This window comes from Megalops cyprinoides, chromosome 17 (genome assembly GCF_013368585.1).
Source record: "Megalops cyprinoides isolate fMegCyp1 chromosome 17, fMegCyp1.pri, whole genome shotgun sequence".
NCBI classification, from domain to species: domain Eukaryota; kingdom Metazoa; phylum Chordata; class Actinopteri; order Elopiformes; family Megalopidae; genus Megalops; species Megalops cyprinoides.
The window spans coordinates 3237949-3252173 of NC_050599.1; the positions used below are offsets into that span (position 1 = coordinate 3237949).

Below are 14225 nucleotides of genomic sequence, written 5' to 3' on the forward strand. Positions count from 1 at the left end.
AGGTGGGGAAAGTATAAGGCGAGGGCGCCAATCATCTTTATTTTTGTCTTGACTGACTCCAGACACTAGATGGCGCTGTAAACTTTTGCGTAGAGATTTGTCGTCCTGAGTGACCACATTTGCTGGTGCCTGCTATTGACGGCAAGGCAGCTGTGAAAGGGGTAAGTTTAGAGAAGCAGGTTAGTTCTCATATTAGGGTCAGTAAGCAGATAACATTTTAACACTTATTGTGACAGTATACATCCGTATTTTTCAATTACAGGGTGAGGTAACTAACGCTGCATAATTCACATTTTAAAGCTTGCTAGGCCTAAGTATCAGTGTTTTTCACCTGCAATAAGATTTCTAACAGTCTGGCTAACTAGCTAGCTTGACTTTCTGCCAGTGTCATTTCAGTGATTGCGAGATAGCAGCCCAGGCTGTAACAGTTGGCTTTATATTCCAGCACAGTTGCGAGATATATGGATAAGTGACTAAAGCTGAGAATACAAACCGACGCGCCGAGATAGATGGCTAGCAAGCTAGCTCATGAAATAAGCTTATGAAATGACACAATGAATGTCCCTTGTACAGAAGAATAGAAAACTACGTTAAGTATCTACGCCATGTGTTTAACCAAATATCTTTGACTTTAAGCAGATCCTAAGTATGTCATCGCAAGAGTCAGGAAGTGGCAAGGCGGACGCTCCAAAGGAGGGGGGATTCAGGACCCCAGGACTGCGAGGGGCGCAGACCACTACGCTTTTCCGCGCAATCAACCCTGAACTCTTCATCAAACCTGTAAGGACCCCAACCATTAATGCAGCATCCAGCACGGTCGCACAAATGTAATACAGTAGTGTGGTGTAGTAAAAAGGAGCAGGGCTCGTAACCTCAAGGTTCTTGGTTTGATTCCACACTGGGGCACTGCTGCTGTACCTTTAGACAAGGTACTTAACCCACCGTTGCCTCAGTAAATATCCAGCTGTATAAATTGTTAAAATTGTAAGCTGCTCTGGGTAAGAGCGTCTGCTAAATGACATTAATAAAATGTAATTATATTACATCTAATTGTTTTAATTAATTATTAATTATATTAACACTTGATTTCTTGAATTAAGCTTGTATGTAATCCCATGAAATGCAGTGGTCCTTTGCGCTTTTAATCCACGCAGCCGGTGCACACCCACAGTGTTTCCACTTGTGTGTTGTTTGATGCCGTGCGCGCTGTGGTTCTCCATGTCTGTGCAGAACAAGCCTGTGATGGCCTTTGGACTCGTCACGATCTCACTGTGTGTGGCGTACCTCGGTTACCTTCATGCCATCAAGGAGAACGATCAACAGTTGTACGAAGCCGTCGACAGCGAGGGGGAGAGATACATGAGGAGAAAAACCTCTAAATGGGACTGAAGCTGTCAGACGAAATGTTGGTCATGCGATCAAACTCAGATTGACTCTGTTTTCCTGTCCAGTGAATTTCCACTGGTTGCTTTCATACTCCTGATAAGGACAAGTGGCCAACACTTGGACACTTGGTAAAATTAAAACAAAGTCTAATGACTTCAAGCACTGAGAATTAAAACTGCAAGTTAAAATGAAAAGGAGAAAAAAAAGTCAGTCTCTGCACAACAGTTCTGATGCAGCTTTTTGATTTACATTCTGAAAAACGAAATCTAATGTCTCGCTGGCATTTTTTTTTTGTGCTTGGCACTTTTACAAAATGTACCCAAAATGTAAGGGTTCTGTTGGGAGCCCTTAGATGGAATCATGTATATATGTATTTATCATGTGCACTGTGTGTCAGTAATAAAGAAGAAAGTATTTTGTGAAAGTTTTTTTTTTTTTTTGGGGGGGGGGGGGGGGGGGGGGGGGGGGGAGATGGCCACATATTAATGACATCTTGCATGTGTTCACATTGTAATGATTCCTTGATGATGATGCATTATTTGTTACACAGACACTGTTCCACAAGGCAAGTTTCAGTTTATAAAACTACACCTGCCATATTCTGTCACCAGTTTTTACACTCACAGTTTAAACATGGTGTCTTGGAGCCCAGTGATAGTCCCACATTGCACAGTAAGGTGCCTCTACGGTTTAGATATTGCTATGCTACATGCTGTATGTGTGCACCCACTGTGAATGAAATCCAGTTAACCAAGAAGTGAATTTTGTCTGCAAAGCTAGCACATGTTAATAAGAATGGTGTTCGTTACATTTATAATGTAGTTTCCAATAGGGCTTTCTCCTCAGTACATTTCCTAGTTGTCATTTAGTGAATGACTTCAACTCGGTACCATTCAGGGATGCGCTTATCTCTGTCCATGTTTGTGCTGCCCTGGTCTGACATATGAAGGCATCCCAGTCTAAACTAGTTTCATCATTAATGGCTTGTAGTTTGTTGTATATTTCAGTGTTCTTAATGGTTGCAAGATCGCAAAAGCATGTTTCACAGTGAAATTCCAATGACCTTATATAGTCAGGATATGAAAGCTCCTCATTCCAGATATGATGAGATTGTCCACGCTTCATGGTTTTACATGAAGGCCGTTGAAAGCAAACTATACTCATGTTTGGCAATATGTGTTCAATAATGTAATTATCATGTGCTCATTGTATCATTGTTTTACCATATATGGCTTGTTCAGTGGCTGTTTTCTGTTGATCTATGTCCCGTGTTTCTCGTTGCTGTGTCATGACCTTCTGAGTTGGAACATGTTTTTACTGATTGCTCAACTGTCCACACATTTGCAAACTGTGTCTAAAGAAATTAATTTGTACAAAAAAAGACATTGTCAGGATCCATACACTGCTGACCACAATGGCCATTTAATTGAAATGTTTAGGAATAATTATATTTTAAAACAAAATCAATGTAAACATTACCATCACATCAACCATCATTTGATTAAAAAAAAAAAGTCGATGGGGAGTGACTGCCGAACAATGGTTTTAAAATTGCATTCAAAATACATTATTCGAGAATTGGTGAGGGGTGTGGTGTGAGGTCACAATACAGACAAATCTGTGGACCTATTCGAGCTGTTTGAAAAATCACAGTTTCTCCTGCTGCAGATTGAGGATGCAGGTAGTCCGCTAACGGGAGGATGGGCTTCTGTAGAATGTGAGGGTGGAGACGATGGTCTCCCTGCAGGAGAAAGCAGGCAATGCCACAATGCAGTCTGTCCCCTATAGGGAGGAGAGTTGCAGGACAGCGCTGGCCATGCCGGGGGTGCCCCTACAGGCACCAGATGCCCAAAAACCTAGCTGTCAATGTACGAGTTTGACCTTGCGAAAAAAGTAGTGCATTGCCCCAATGTTTCATTGTGCAGCCCTTCAAAGTTTAATAGCAGGCCAACCAAATTTTCATCTCCAATATGAAAAGACAGAAAGTAACTGGAGCACAAGTTTATGTCCAGCTTCATAATTGCACCCCTTTCATAATTATCAGTCTTTGTTCTACATGGCAGAAGTACTTCCCGCCAGTCTTATCCCAAAAGCTGCACGATCATTTCCAAGCTGTGCCCGATACACGGTAACGTTGTCTGTCTTTAACAGGCAAATCAATCAACTTAATTAAACATCGCAATCAATTAAGTTTAACTACATTTAAGTATCTGGTTTTATTTATCTGGGGTTAGGGTTGGAGTAAGGAATATTGAGGTTAACGTTCAACTGTCAGCAAAAAAGGGACTTGCATTCGTTAATGTAAATTTAATTGTATTGTTTTTCTTCTGTTTGTTATTGAATTTTCAGATCCGTTTCCCATCAAAACCCCATCAATTAGCCAATCAATTGCCTGTTTCAATAAAACCCAAACCCACAATTGGTCTGCGTGACATATGTGACACTATCCTATAAAACTGTCCAGTAAAACGCAATAACAGGGCAGGAGAAGCTGACTGGGCACCGGAGAAACGCGAATGGTTTATTAAAATAACGTGAGAACGGTCCCGTCTCCGCCTGTCCGTCTGCCCCCCGCCCCCCTCCCTGTTTGTGAAGTTATAAATGAGGTCTCTCCATCTAGTCAAAGTGATTACTCAGCTGTGTGATCCGCGTCGGAATGGATGCAACATGGCGGAAACTCAAGGTCTAAGCATCCCAAGTCCGTTCTCCCGCAAACGCGCGAACAGAAGGCTTTCTTTCAGAGGGCAGTCGCTGGAGAACATGGCGGGATAGTTTCCAAGTCTTTTATTTGGCTTTTGCATTCCGGCGACGGGTTGGAACTATGAAAGCTATTTTATGATTGTCCGGCGCTAGTATGAGCTCTCACTCAAAATGAGCAGCAACGCAACAGGTAGGGAACTTCGACAAGCACGCCGCAGTTGTGTTTTTAACTTGTTTCCTAGATTGACTGGCTGTTTCACAGGTAGACTGTGGCTATTCCTAAAGTACATCAGACGTTTATTGTCCACAGGAAAGCGTATGTCTTTGTGACTTTAATGATCTCCGCGTTTAAAGCGCTTGCACAGGTGCTGATGGCTTGCACTGTTTGTCCGTTGAAGCGCCATAGTTTACTTTAATTTCACCTGTGGGCGTCTTGCTGTCCGGTAGCCTATCAGTAATGCCCATTTTAGACTGACTTTGAGAAATGTTTCTTTCGAGAGTGAAAAATGTGAAATGGGGTGCGGGTTTAGGGAGTGAATTTGCCTGGCATTCATTTTTTTTTTTTTTTTTTTTTTTCTCATGTGGATGAAGTGTTGCAGTTCAGTTCCGTGAGTTTGAATGAAACATTTTACTTTACCAACGCATCTCGCTTTGAAGGTTTTCCACAACTTGTGCCAAAGCTGTCGTGCATTTTTTTCCCCAGAATTCCAGAAGTCTTCCCCCTCCCTGCCGCTGCCTCCGGATCATGTGTTAAACTCGGGAGCAGTCACATTCCCCGGTAAAAAAAAAAAATGCGGGGGTTATTTTTACAGTACACGCTTCTGTCATTGAGCAGCGCGCTGAAGCACTAACGTTAGCAAGTGAATTAACTTTCTAACTCAGAACCTACTACAGTGAAGAGGGGGGAAAAACCCTCTACCCCTCCAGTATTGTGAGAATTTTATTAAATTTGCATCCTTTGCCTACTTAAGCTTTTATTTAATGGTGTACCAGAAAGATGACGTGTAGTGCCCTTTTACAGGCACTTTTGACCAGCAAGGATGCCCGCTGGTAGTGTTCCCAGTGGAGGAGCACCACAAACTCCCCTCATCTCTGACAAAGGAGGAAGTTGCTGATTTCATCAACTACTTTTTGCGGTTGCACAAGTATGTGTGACTATATTTCTTTGTTCATGGGAACCAAACAAACTAGTACAGGTGGATGTTTGGCTTTATATGAATGTGCAAATTGATGCCACGCTTGCCGTCTTGAAAAGCAGAAATGTTGGTTTTCAGGTGTGGCTTTGAATCTGGCTTGTTGCACAGCTACCTGTGGAAATGAGACTAGCCTGATTATTTCTTTACCTGCTGACTGCTGTTTCTTTTAGTAAGTACCAGGAGAAGGAGGCCATGGTGTCAGTAGTGGTTGATTTGAGGCAAGCTACCCTGACCACCACAAGATTTATTACAGAAACACTCCTCCTGCTTGAGGTAACTCCTAAAATGGGCCTCTTATCTGTTGAATATTGGCACTAAATGTTTCCCATCTCTGAATGTGACTAGTTTGGGTTGGATTTGTAGTAAGTACTGGGTCATGTATAATTACTTGAGACAAAGCGTAACTTGTTGTACCTTCCTCCACTCTTGTTGTCCCACACAGTGTGTTCTTGTGAGTGAGCACAAAAGTGAACGGTAAAGGGTGAGCTTTTATTTGGTGTCCAACCAGAGTAGCGATCCTGATCTGTGTAAACCTGATTTCACGGATGGATTGGATTTGGATGACCGCAATGTCTCCCCATCTCGGTAACATCCTTGACAGGCTGTTGGAACAAACAGAGACAGAAGAAAATCACACAACACAAGAGCTGTTTAAAAAGCCCCTGCAAAGGCATTACAGTCCGAGAGCAGGTTCACACTTTGCCCTGTAAGGCAGTCTTGTTATCGAAACCTGATCCTAGTATCTAACCTGATTTCACTCAGCTGGAAATGAAGTGGCATTCGCCTGATACTATCATTTGAGTCTGAGAGCAAAGTGCGTCACTCCCAGTATGGCTGCTACATTTTGAGGTCTGCCTGAAAATGCTAGAGGGAAGGGAGCAGATATCACATGCCTGCAGTTGGGATCATATGTTTTCAGTTACCCAAGAGGTGAACTTGAATTCCATTATTTGAAGTTTAATTGGTTAAGGTGGTTTAAACATGCTTTACCCTGGTTCTGACCCAGTGCTATAGGCATCTGTATTAATCATTGGTTGTCAGATCACAGGTACATGACTACACTTCTTTGCTTTATCTAAGGAATTGTGTGGGTGGAAAAAGAATAGTTGTCTATGACTATATATGATATGATTAATACCAGAAAACTACTCAGAATCGTAATGTTACTACGTTTGGTTGTTACCCTTTGCAGCTGCACAAGAGGACTGTTCACACACTGTATGTGGTCCAGCCCAGAAAGAAGGAGGTGTTGAAGCTTTTGCTAAAATTACTGGTGTCCAGTCATTCAAAGCATTATATTTCTGCACCCTTCAAGGTAAGGGGTGCATGTGCTGATGCGCAAAATGATTTTTAAAAAGTAAATAAATCAATTCTACTGCTTTGAAAATGGCCTTGGGAATAATTCAGATGACAAGAGTTTATATTAATAAAATTCAAATTCATTTTATTTATTTTTTTTTGATGAATGTCTTTCCACCAAACAGCGAGTTTTCCTGAAAGAAATCTTTGAACTCCCAAACTACATTGATCGGAGTCAGCTAACTGCCACCCTGGGAGGGTATCTAATCTACTGTCATCAGAGTTGGGTGACGTTTATAAAGGTATCCATTCTCTCCCGTGTTTATAAAACTGCTTATTTTTACTCTTTAGATTAAATCCCATGTGAATTGTGTAACCTGGACTTTACATAAATTGCTGTGGAAATCCAACTATGTAAATGGGTTTAAAGCATTAAGATTTGCTGGATGAGGGCATCTTGGCAAAGTGGGGAAAAATAAGCAAGTCCTGGCATTGTGAAATCAGAATGCGTTAACCTGACGTTGTGTTTACCCGTCGGAAAATGCTAGGCTGCACAGTATTCCAGACACGCTTGCATTATTAAACAACTGGCCCCGGTCACACCGCTCTGATTAAAGTACGCAAATAACGGCACATAAATCAAGGAATGGCATTTATCAGTTGTAGCCAGCATGTGTAATCTGTTTGAACTGGGCCGTCTGTTTTGCTTTTGTGTTCAGTGATGCGTAGATTATCAGTAGGTCTTATGATCGGTCATGTCTCCCCTAATCAGTTAACGCATGGCTGTATTGTGCACTGCTTCTGCTTACAAATGGCAAACAGGTGACCTGTCAGGCCTCTATCTCCTATATAGCTTAATGGTACTTTTTTTTTTTTTTTGCTTTGTGAATCTACCAAGTTAATTTACTGAATTAACTCAGAGCTGTGCTATGTAGGGTTTTTCCCCTGCTGAGCCCCCCTCTGACCGCTCTGAGGAACAGGAAGGCCCAAATGCATGTTTATCTGGAGATTCATGCCGTGATTTCAGTCCTTGGGTGGCGGGATGAGCCTCAATCGGGAATCCATTCATGAGTTTCAGCAGAGCGGTTCCAGGCTATTGTTCGTTACCTTGGTGAAGCTTGCGCAATTGCGGAGCGCACCCATCTGACCTCATTAGCAAATGAAAGGCGGCCCCCCCGTTCGCCATTTGATCATATTCAGTCATGTTCGGCTGGGCACTTTCAAACGCGTCACCCATGTTGGCAGCATTCATTAGCTGCTATAAATGAGTGAAGCCTTTCCAGGGGCGTAATTTGGATTTCGGGAGGTTTACAGTGCACCGATTTCACACCGTCTGCGCTGTGTGGAGCTGCTCTAGGCATTGCCTTCTAGACTGAGAAATTTTGTGAGTATCTAAGAAGACCTAGCTCTTGGTTTGTGCTGTTGGTAGATGTCACTTTTAGTAGTATTTAATGCTGCTATTATATACCAGAGACCTTGTCACAGTGGTGTAGGTCGGCTGTGCTTTACTGTGCTGTTTGCAGGAGGGTTTGAATCAGGAATTGTGGTAATGCTCAATGTCTCTGTCCCTCTCTAATGGGACCTCTCTGCTCGTCTGCAGGAGATTGATGCCTTTGTCCAGGACTTCCTCTCTGTCGTGCACAGACTCCCATCCTGTATCGCCACCCTACAGTCTCTGTCCAGGCAGACCGTTCCCACCAGCTTAGAGGAACTGAGGGACTTCTGCTCTGTAAATGAGGCCAGGTTTCTACAGCTGAGAAGGTCAGTCTTCACATGAGCTCCTCACATTAGATGCTGGCTTTGCTTTCTGGCAGAGGGACATGTGGTTTTAAACTAAAAAGAAAGATGTTTGGAGACATTAAGCACGGATGCTCAGACCCACCGATGAGTGTGTAAGTAATTTCGCTTACTGTCCAGCTTTGCTCTTAAAAGCTCTGGTTACGCACAGATCTAATGGACAGCGCTGGCAACTGCTTTAAAAATGTACTTCACGGGGGAAATGCTGGTTTTGATTTTCTTCAGAGAATGCTGTGGCCCTGAGCACTTATTTTGTGCATGCAAAACTGGGGTAAAACTGAGGTACTGGGTGAACCACAGTGGATATACTGGGGGCAGGCATTGTGAGTCTGTTAGAAAAGGGAGTGAGAAAACTGAGCTTGGCTTTTCTGTGGGGGTCGAGGTACTGTGAGTGAATTACTCTTGGAGGCTGAGTAGGTTTGTGTCAGGACGGCAGCGGCGGTGTCCTGGAAGCTGGTGTGAGAAAAGGGTGACGGTCCTGTCGTCCCCAGGGACTTGGGCCTTGACGAGCTGCTGAGGCACTGCGAGAGGGTGGTGGAGAAGCTGCGGTACCCCGAGAATGAGCCCTGCTATCAGGCCATGGCTGGGACGGCCCTCTTCACCCACACCGCCTACGACATGCTGCAGAACTACAGCAGGTAAGCCGCATAGGAGCGGTGGTTTTAAACTCTGCTTCCTCTAGCAGTCTGGATAATGTAATCTGCCTTCTGAAGATGAATTTTACAGCTCTTGACATAATTGCCTGCTGCTGTAGCTGTTGTAGATCAGTGTGTAGAAACTGTTTTACAAAACGAATAAAGCTGTCTTGAAGATCCCTGCAAATGGATAAATGGCTGATTTTGTAATGCAGCGGAGGTCATGCTTGCTCACACATTCAGAGAGGAGAGTTAACTTGCATGTTCACAATGGATGCAGAATAATTGGTTTGTTGAACTGCCAGGGCAGAAGGGTAATGAGGTAGCGGGCTCTCTCCTGTAAGTAGTGAAGGGGGGGGGGGGGTATAGGCTGGGTTTCTTCAGTAGCAGTAGTAACTTCGTCTTTCAGTTTAACTGCTGTACAGCTGAAGTTCACGTCTTTGTTGACAGGATAACTGCTGCGGTGGAGAAAGTGGAGTTGCTGTGGCAACAGGCCTTCTCCAGGGCTCACCTCCAGCTGAAAGTGCTTCAGCTGGGGAAGGAAGCACAGCAGGTGAGCGTGAGACAGCCCTGGGCCTTAGCATGGAGAGGCATATTACTGTACACTAACATGCATAAAACTACAAAAGGCTTTTTCTGATGGATTCAACCTCAGATGCTTGCTAATGGAAGCAAACGTCTGTGTGTTTCAGATGAATGTGATTACAGATTGAGTGTTCATCACAGGAAGGGTGCAGATCTCCGCTGACTTAATTTTAAACTAAATGCCAACAGATAATTGAACAAATCGACACCACAAGAAAGGAGAAACTGCAGCCGTACAGGATAGAGATCGCGAAAGATGCCAGGAGAGCAGAGATACTGAAGGTGGAATTTGAGAGGTCCATTTACACACCTGCAATGGTAATGTCTTTTTTTTTTTTTTTTTTTTTCCCTCTCACTTAACTGACCACCACAAAAAAATTTCTGACCTGATAAATGGGCCTTTTGATGCTGGCTCTTTGCGATCTATGGGAAGCTCTTTTGACGTGTGGAACGCCTCGTCCCCAGGCCCTGGTTCGCCGTGCCGAGGATGTGATCCACACCCTGGAGGAGACAGTCCCTGACCGGAACACTCAGGGCCGGGAGGAGTGGGTGGAAGAGCTGGAGCGCGTGAAGGAGAACTTCCGCACGGCCGTGGAGCTCCCACACCAAACGCTGCGGGCTGTGTCTGACTTCTACTATTACTACAACAGAGTAGGTGGCCCCTCCAATGTGCAGACTTCCTTCCACTGCCTCGCAACACCACCCTGACACACTGTGGAGTGTTTAGCTGTTTGAACTGCCATTGCATGGACTTTAATCTTGTGGTAGTGGTGGGTGACTGCTGTACTGTTAAGACTGTGTTATAGAGTGAAGGACCTGCCAATTATACATAACTGACTTACCTGATTCTGCACAGTCAAAATGTCTGGCTTCAACCCTTTCCTACCCTGATTACATGTAAATGTGCGATTATTTTCAGTTTGGGTATGACTGATCTGCTCATATATGCTTTGGTTTGAAAGGGAAGCTGATTTAGAATTTCCTGTGGAACCTCTTGATTGGTGCCTCACTGCAGATGTGCAGTGGCAGCGAGGAACAAATCTGAAAACTTGTACTCATGTATGTGATATTTAATGTGTGGTGCACAAGAATTTTGTGTCAAGTGACTGAATTTGTCGCGGTATACAGGCCTGGCTGATTTCAACAGGCATATCAATTGATGTAAGCGTATGGGGTGGAATAAGCGGTAGTCTTTAGTTTTGCATTCCTGTGCTTGTGATGGCACCTAGTTTTCCCCATAGTAAAGTGGATTTTCATAGTACAGGCTGTCATGCTGTCAGTGTGGGTGGGTAAAGCTCAACTGAGTGCTTAAATGCATCCTTGCATTGCCCCTGCTAAAAGGCAGACATGCTATAAGCAATCTGGTGATGCAAAATGAGTGTTGCCTGGCAACCGGTAGACTACAGCACTGTCCTGAATGTTGTTGCAAGCATATTGCGTCATCGTTCTTATAGAGGTCAATAAAGTGCTAAAGCTTTGTCTCAAAGGTTTTGCACTAATGAGTTTGGTGGGATGCAATGTGAAGTAAAATGTCAAAGTTAGCAATTCTGCTCAGGTTCGTATCCGCTTATTCATATGCAAAAATGGCTCACATTTTTCCTCATGTGTTCTCCATGATACAGAATACAGACACTTATCTAGTACAGAATCTAGTATCTAGGTTATCGTGATTCATATGGTGTATAGTTGGCAATTCTCAATGGCATTGCGCCAAGGTGCCTTTTGAAATTACTATCATAATTATCATTGTGTCACTAATTGTGTGAAAAATGGTTGTCTGACTGTAATGTTTAAATTTCCCTCCCCCACAACAGTCCAAGAGTTGGTACAACATGGTGCTGTGCGAGAACTTTCTCCAGGACCTCCTGTGGGGCGGGACCTGTGAGGGCCCCTACAAACAGCGCTACCTGCAGGACGCCAGGGGTGGCGCCGTCCCCATGTGGAGGCGGGCTGTCTGCGACTTCCTGAGGAGAAGCCCCTCCCCCGAGATGGAGGAGCTGGTCCAGCTCGCCCACCTGGCCAACGTCATACCTGACAGTCAGCTGCAGCACAGCGGGAAGCAGCTGTCTCACAGGTAAGAACCATGTTTTGCAGCCTCATGGGTACTGATGCGCAGACAGCTTGTCTTGCGTGTCACCATCACCTTGCGCGTTGCTGTCATTTCCTGCAAATGGCTGCTGAGAATGTTGCATTGAATTAGGCCCTGTGTGAGCGTGGTGGGAGTAAAGCTGAGCTGTTCGTGGCCCTCCTGTCCCCCTGTCACAGGTGTATGATCCTCAGGAAGCTGCTGACCTCCCCTGGAGCCGTGCCGCTGAACGACCTCCAGCTGGCCCTGCAGTGGCAATACGAGTTCCTGAGGAGCAGCCAGCAGGACGGCGAGCGTTCTCACCCGGCAGGTCCAGGAGGGCCGGAACGGGCACAGAGCCCTGCGGAGGGCTCGGGGGGGCCACCCAGAGACGGTCGAAGGTGCCCTGGGTACACCTCCGATATTCACAGCAGGCAAAGCAGAGGGGCCCTTCCCGGTCTGAATAAGTGGGACTGTGGGAAGGAGCCTCTTCCAAGCGTGGGGCAGGGGACAGTGGCTCCCTTAGGGAAGCCCCCTTCCCTGAGTTCCTTCGATTCCGGATTTGACGGGGCAGGGAGCAGCCATTTGGATGCGGGGGCTGGGAGGGAGGGGTGGGAGGTGCTTCCCAAACCGCACTGCACTCGGGAGGCCTTCAGACCCATCGTCCGGCAGCCGCAGATCCATGAGGAGAATATCTCCAGCGTGTCCGACTCGGAGGACTGCAGGGAGGATTTTGAGTTTGGAGCTGTCGGGGGCGGAGCTGGGGCTGGGGGCGGGGGCGGGGCTAGCATCCAGATCATCCCCAAGATAACGCTGGACTCGGTCAATTTCGAGATAAAGGTGAAGCGGTCCGCCACTATGCCCAAAAACCCCTGGCTCAGCTTGCCGGTGGAGGACCTGGAGAACTCGTACACCGTCACCATCACGCCAACCCCGCAGACCCCGCTGAGAGACGTGGTCAGGAGCCCAGACCTGTCGGACAGGTCACGAGACCAGCCCACGCAAACTGAGGCTCAGGCCAGCACCCAGACCCTCTCCGGTGGGGGGGAGGAGGAGGAGGAGGAGGAGGAGGAGGAGCCCAGTTTGGGGGGTGCTGGGGGGGTACAGGTGGGGGCGAAGGGGAGGGTGAGCATTCTGCAGGCACAGGACAGCTTTGAGGACTCAGACCTGAGCCCGATCCGCAACGTCCTGTCCAGCACCATAACGGACGCCAGGGACAAGCCCAACAGCACGATGGACAGCGTCCCCACCCTTCTCTGGGACACGTACGACTTCCACAACAACAAAGAAGATACGTGTGAAAGGTACCTCCTGCCATGTTCCGCTCTGTGTCCCTGTAAGATGAGCTGCATCTCCTGTAAGTGAAGCAGAAACCCTGTATATTCTGTTTATGGCCTCAGAGACGCTGTGTCCAGGTTACTGAGAGGCTGTCATGGGAATAGTTTGTGCTCCCCAACTTGACCAGTGGTGCATGGATGTACAGTAGGTGAATTGCAGCAGTACTTTAGTCTATTATCCATGGTTCTGCTGAAACCTATCAATTTCTGGGCCCCACAATCAAAGTTCAAGGCAACAAACTAATCTCCACTTTCCATTTTAACCGGGCCAATTGTGTATGGATTTTGTGAAACTGTTCCCCACATTAAAAGGTCAAAGGGGACAGTTTCAGAGGCTCCACAGTTTTTCCCCCACACCAAAGTTTAGTTTTGTATTAACATTCATGCCTGCCTATTGTGAGGGCTTTACACAATGGATGATACTGCAGTTCATATTGCATGATTTTATTCTTTTCAGGCTACTTAACTCTTTGACTGAAGTATCCTTGACTGACTGGGACCTGAAAGAGCAGGAGGGTCTTCGAGAAGTTGAGGAGATCCTTGACCGAGCAGCAGGAATACTACAGGCAAGTGGTCTGCTTCACTGTTAAGGTCTGAGGGGAACTAAAGAGATGGCATTATTTTCCCCTCTGTGCCGTGATCTTCAGACTCTCAAAGGCCGCTGTCCAGCTGTAAAACATGAATGTGTGTGTCACAGGAAGAGGAGAATGTGCTGGCGCAGGAGGAGATGCTGGACGTCCTGCTGAAGGCGGAGAGCGGCGGCAAACGGTGGGCTTCGTGGGGCGGCGATGAGCAGCTCAGCACGGTAGGACCTGCCGCGCTCACCCAGCCGACTGCTCCGAGACAATGAGGCCTCTGTTCCACTTGCGTGCATGAAGCTGTGCTAATTGGCAGGGGTTTATTTTTGTCCCGGTTTAGTTTGTGCAGCGTTTCAGAAACTGTCCAGTGGGCTAACTCCTCCACGGCATCTTGCGTGCAGTCTCACTTTTCTGTCAGTAACCGTAACTGAAGAGATGCATTGCTGAGAGTTGAATGCTCCAGCTGTGTGCCAGATGTTCACAGGATCTATGAAGGCAAACGTTTAATACAATTTTTTTTGTGGTAAATGCCAGAAGCAGGGACAGCAGGTCTTGACTTATTTTTTGAAAGAGGGAGGATGGGGAAATATCCCTTCTGCATATTTCAGTAAATGGGCATATTATCATTCCTCCCATTTCTTGTAGGA

At 46.0% G+C, this 14225-nt stretch overlaps 2 protein-coding genes across 3 annotated transcripts; both read left to right on the plus strand.

Annotated features, from left to right (window-relative positions):
* Nucleotides 1–119: 119 nt before the first annotated feature.
* smim8 (small integral membrane protein 8) lies at nt 120–1746 on the plus strand. Of its 2 annotated transcripts, none has more exons than XM_036550493.1 (3): nt 120–161; nt 640–780; nt 1231–1746. In XM_036550493.1, exons 2-3 carry the CDS (start codon nt 649–651, stop codon nt 1387–1389), a joined length of 291 nt encoding a protein of 96 aa, XP_036406386.1. In that variant the 5' UTR covers nt 120–161; nt 640–648; the 3' UTR covers nt 1390–1746. The 2 variants fall into 2 exon arrangements, with proteins under 2 accessions (XP_036406386.1, XP_036406387.1); XM_036550494.1 differs by lacking the exon at nt 120–161 and adding an exon at nt 172–179 and having other exon boundaries at nt 637–780.
* A 5038-nt stretch (nt 1747–6784) lies between these two features.
* LOC118792340 lies at nt 6785–13850 on the plus strand. Its single transcript, XM_036550171.1, has 11 exons — nt 6785–6883; nt 8182–8342; nt 8870–9016; nt 9464–9566; nt 9788–9916; nt 10064–10249; nt 11413–11672; nt 11864–12702; nt 12829–12967; nt 13458–13566; nt 13698–13850. Exons 3-11 carry the CDS (start codon nt 8958–8960, stop codon nt 13848–13850), a joined length of 1977 nt encoding a protein of 658 aa, XP_036406064.1. The 5' UTR covers nt 6785–6883; nt 8182–8342; nt 8870–8957.
* The last annotated feature ends 375 nt before the right edge of the window (nt 13851–14225 follow it).

Excerpts from the sequence above, each read along its gene's own strand:
- LOC118792340 (XM_036550171.1), top strand. The coding sequence starts at position 8,958 with ATGGCTGGGACGGCCCTCTTCACCCACACCGCCTACGACATGCTGCAG. Across the intron at positions 10,250-11,412 it reads TCTACTATTACTACAACAGA|TCCAAGAGTTGGTACAACAT; the intron begins GTAGGTGGCCCC and ends CCCCCACAACAG. Across the intron at positions 11,673-11,863 it reads GGGAAGCAGCTGTCTCACAG|GTGTATGATCCTCAGGAAGC; the intron begins GTAAGAACCATG and ends CCCCTGTCACAG.
- smim8 (XM_036550493.1), top strand. The coding sequence starts at position 649 with ATGTCATCGCAAGAGTCAGGAAGTGGCAAGGCGGACGCTCCAAAGGAG. Across the intron at positions 781-1,230 it reads CTGAACTCTTCATCAAACCT|AACAAGCCTGTGATGGCCTT; the intron begins GTAAGGACCCCA and ends ATGTCTGTGCAG.